At 44.3% G+C, this 3,478-nt stretch overlaps 1 protein-coding gene across 1 annotated transcript; it reads right to left on the bottom strand.

The window, feature by feature from the left end:
• Positions 1–937: 937 nt before the first annotated feature.
• Positions 938–2,647, bottom strand: LOC126845013 (ATP-dependent Clp protease ATP-binding subunit clpX-like, mitochondrial). Its single transcript, XM_050583585.1, has one exon. The coding sequence runs from the start codon at positions 2,645–2,647 to the stop codon at positions 938–940; it is 1,710 nt and encodes a 569-aa protein (XP_050439542.1).
• Positions 2,648–3,478: the final 831 nt, after the last annotated feature.

Genomic DNA, 3,478 nt, shown 5'->3' with positions numbered 1-3,478 from the left:
TTTAGCATTTACGATTATAATCACAGACTATATTGAAGATTTCCATTTAGTCTGTATTAATATACTTTGAAATATCCTTATCAATTTATGGATAGCAGCAGCTGCTGTTGTCACTTATTTAGTTATTATGAATTATTGTAGGTATATTTATTTTGTGCAGCTCCATAAAAAAATTGCCAATGGTACCAAGCCGTGAAACCACTACACCACTCTGTTTAAAAAGTTAATTTGCAATTTTTTAATATTCTGAGTTTTTAACAGACTTAAATTGTGTACTATGTAAAAATTCGAATCGTAAAAACTCAGTCTGTTTAAATATTCTTTTAAAATTACATTAATTAGATTTAACATTATTCTGTAAATAAAATTTTAAAGCCAACAAATGAATTGTTGGTTACTAATGGTTACCAATGACATTATTTTTACAAAATATAAATCACGTAATTTCATTCCTTTTAAAAATAATTTTGATTTAGTAACAATAAAAAAAAAACCTGTGCGTGTGTCTTTATACGCGGCTAAATTACATGAGACAACTTTAGCGTCTGTGGAAATGGGAGAAAGTGAGTGATAATTTAGAAAATAATGCAATGCTGATGTTTATAATATTTGTATTTTTCCAGTTTTATTCTCCAGCTATGCAACACAACTGGGAGCTGTCGCCAAAATCTGGCATTCGTTAGACAATTCCTGGCTTCCTACAAGTTTCGTGTGGCAACTGCAATCATCCGCCCCGACACCATTTTTACCTGCCACTACTAATAATAAGATGTTTAAGACTACTGAGACAGTAAACTTGTTAATACTTTGACGGTGCAATTGCATATACTTCTCATCAAAAGTAGCGGGGATGGTCAAGTAAAAAGCGTCACGTTAGAAGTGATCGCTAATTGCATTGGCATTAGGGTATTAAATTTTAATATTTCAACGTTTAAAATCAATTTTGTGGTTTATCGGCGTTTGAGCAGGTCACACTAGGTTTTTGGCTTTTGGTCTCGTCGTCGTCGGTCAGACGATCACCACGCATGTAACGAAAGCGGTTTTTCCCGGTGACCATTTCGGCCGTGATACGAACGCTGACCACGTCCGACCCGGGCAACTCGTACATGGGATCCAACAGGATGGATTCGACGATGGACCGTAACCCGCGGGCGCCGGTGTTTCTTTCCAGCGCCTGTTCGGCGATCGCCAGCAGCGCGTCTTCGGTGAACGTCAGGTCGACTTTGTCCATGCCGAACAGCAGTTGGAACTGTTTGATCGTGCTGTTCTTCGGTTCGGTCAGAATTTCAACGAGCAATTTTCGGTTGAGCGAGTGGAACGGCACCAGCACCGGGAACCTGCCCACAAACTCGGGGATCATGCCGAACTGGACGAGGTCGCGGGGAGTGACTTTCTTCAGCAACTCGTCTCTTTCGGCGTTTTGTTTTTCCACGTCCGACCTGTCGGACGACGGCGACGACGACGACGATGACGATAACGTAAGATCCCCGTCGGTCGGCTGTTGTCGACGGCCGGCGAAGCCGAAGCTATTCGTCTGGGTGCGGCGACCGATGAGCTTGTCGAGCCCGGTGAACGCGCCGGACGCCACGAACAGTATGTTGGTCGTGTCCACCGACATGGTTTCGGCACGGGCTCTTCGGCTGCTCTTGTCGGTCACGTTCATCACCGTGCCTTCGAGCATCTTCAACATGGCCTGCTGGACGCCTTGGCCGCTGACGTCTCTCCACTGGTGGTGCCCGGACGCGGCGAAGATTTTGTCGATCTCGTCCAGGAACACGATTCCCGTCTGCGCCTTGTTCACGTCCGAGTTGGCCGACTTCAACAGTTTCGCGATCACGCTCTCGATGTCTTCGCCCACGTAACCGGCCTGCGTCAAATTGGTACAGTCGCATATGGCGAACGGCACGTCCAAGTGCTTGGCGACGGACTGCGCCAACAGTGTTTTGCCGCTCCCCGTGGGCCCGATCAGCATGATGTTGCTCTTGTCCAACGTGGTGTTCTTGAACATCGCCGAGAACTTGTCGTCTTCGTCGCCCTTGTCCGCGGCGTTCAAGTGCGGCGCGTCCAGCGCGTGGTTGACCGGGAAGAACTCCCGGGAATTCCACACGTCGTCCATGTGCCGGACGACGGCATCGCGCTTGCCGCTCTGCGCCTCGGCGCTGTGCGAAATCCGTTTACAGTGGTTGTACACGGCCACGGACAACACTTTCTTGGCCAGTTTCTGTCCGATCACGTATTTGTCCAAGTGGTCGGCTATTTCTTTTGGCGTCAGTTTGTGTTTCTTTTTATCGGCCTCGGCGGCCTCCGAGCGAATTCTGTATTGCATCTCTTTGGCGGTTATCGTTTTGAAAACGTGAAAACACTTCTGGCATCTCACAAACTTGTCGGTGGTCAAAAAGAACTCTAAAATGGTGTTGCCGCACCTCGGGCAAAGTATACCTGTCTGGTATCCGCCGGCCGCCGGTCCCGTACCGCTTATGGTCCGCCAACAGGTCGACGACAAATGAAAGTTTCTCCGCAGTGCGTTGTTGGGCACGAAGAGCTGGCGACCGACGAATTTGAAATTCCCACGCGGGTTCACATGATGACTTCCGTATAATCTTAACGCTGCGCAACTCGACCAAAATAATCGAAATTTTGACGACATCTTGTGAAAAACTTGTGTTGGGATTTAACATGAAAAGATCATTTTGTGTGAATTACATTTAGGAATATTGTACTTATAGTTCTTAAAGACAAATGTATTTTAGCAAATAAGCAATTAGTTGCGTTTTGTTTATCGAACGAGTAACACGTATGTTCCGCTTTCGAGTGCCGAATTCGCGCGTTGTGTTTAAATGTTGTGTTGAAAAATGTTTTCGCTAACAACGGAAAAGTGTTAAGTGTTTTAACATAAATAGGTCACGCGCAAACGGCGGCTTGTACGTCATTTTGCAATGAATTCAAATAATCAGCCAGGCAATGTTTACACGGCACCAAATCAAATTGTTATTGACCAAGCAATTTTAAATGAATACAAAATGAAAACGAAAATTTCAAAAAAATGGTATTAGATCTACAAGCGAGTATCGTACAATTGCAGAGCCAATTTTTAGACTTCCAAGTGAGTAAAATAAATAATACTAATACAAATAAAAACTCATACAGAGTTACATGAAGAAACGGGTTCTAGCTCAGGTGCTAGTTATAGCCCGTTGAAAAAACGCGTAAAATTGGGAGGAAACACTTCTGTCAAAACTGTGCCCAAAATATACAAACCACCACCGATTACGGCTTGTGGTATTTAAAATATACAACATTTAATTAGTTGTTTAACACGTGAAGAAGCTGCTGGTCACGAGCAACAGCTAAAAACAAATGCTAACGGTGACATAAAAATCCTAACAGGCGATGAACACCAATTCAGACGCACATGAAAAATTTTAGACGAAAACCAGCTAAAAACGGAAAAAAAATTTCGTGTTGTATTACGCGGTTT

This window comes from Adelges cooleyi, unplaced genomic scaffold (genome assembly GCF_023614345.1).
Source record: "Adelges cooleyi isolate 19-005CV unplaced genomic scaffold, UGA_ACOO_1.1 ACOO_flye_CR_arks_rails_tigmint_CR_PRNA_651, whole genome shotgun sequence".
NCBI lineage: Eukaryota > Metazoa > Arthropoda > Insecta > Hemiptera > Adelgidae > Adelges > Adelges cooleyi.
This window is presented reverse-complemented; position numbering and strand designations above follow the sequence as displayed.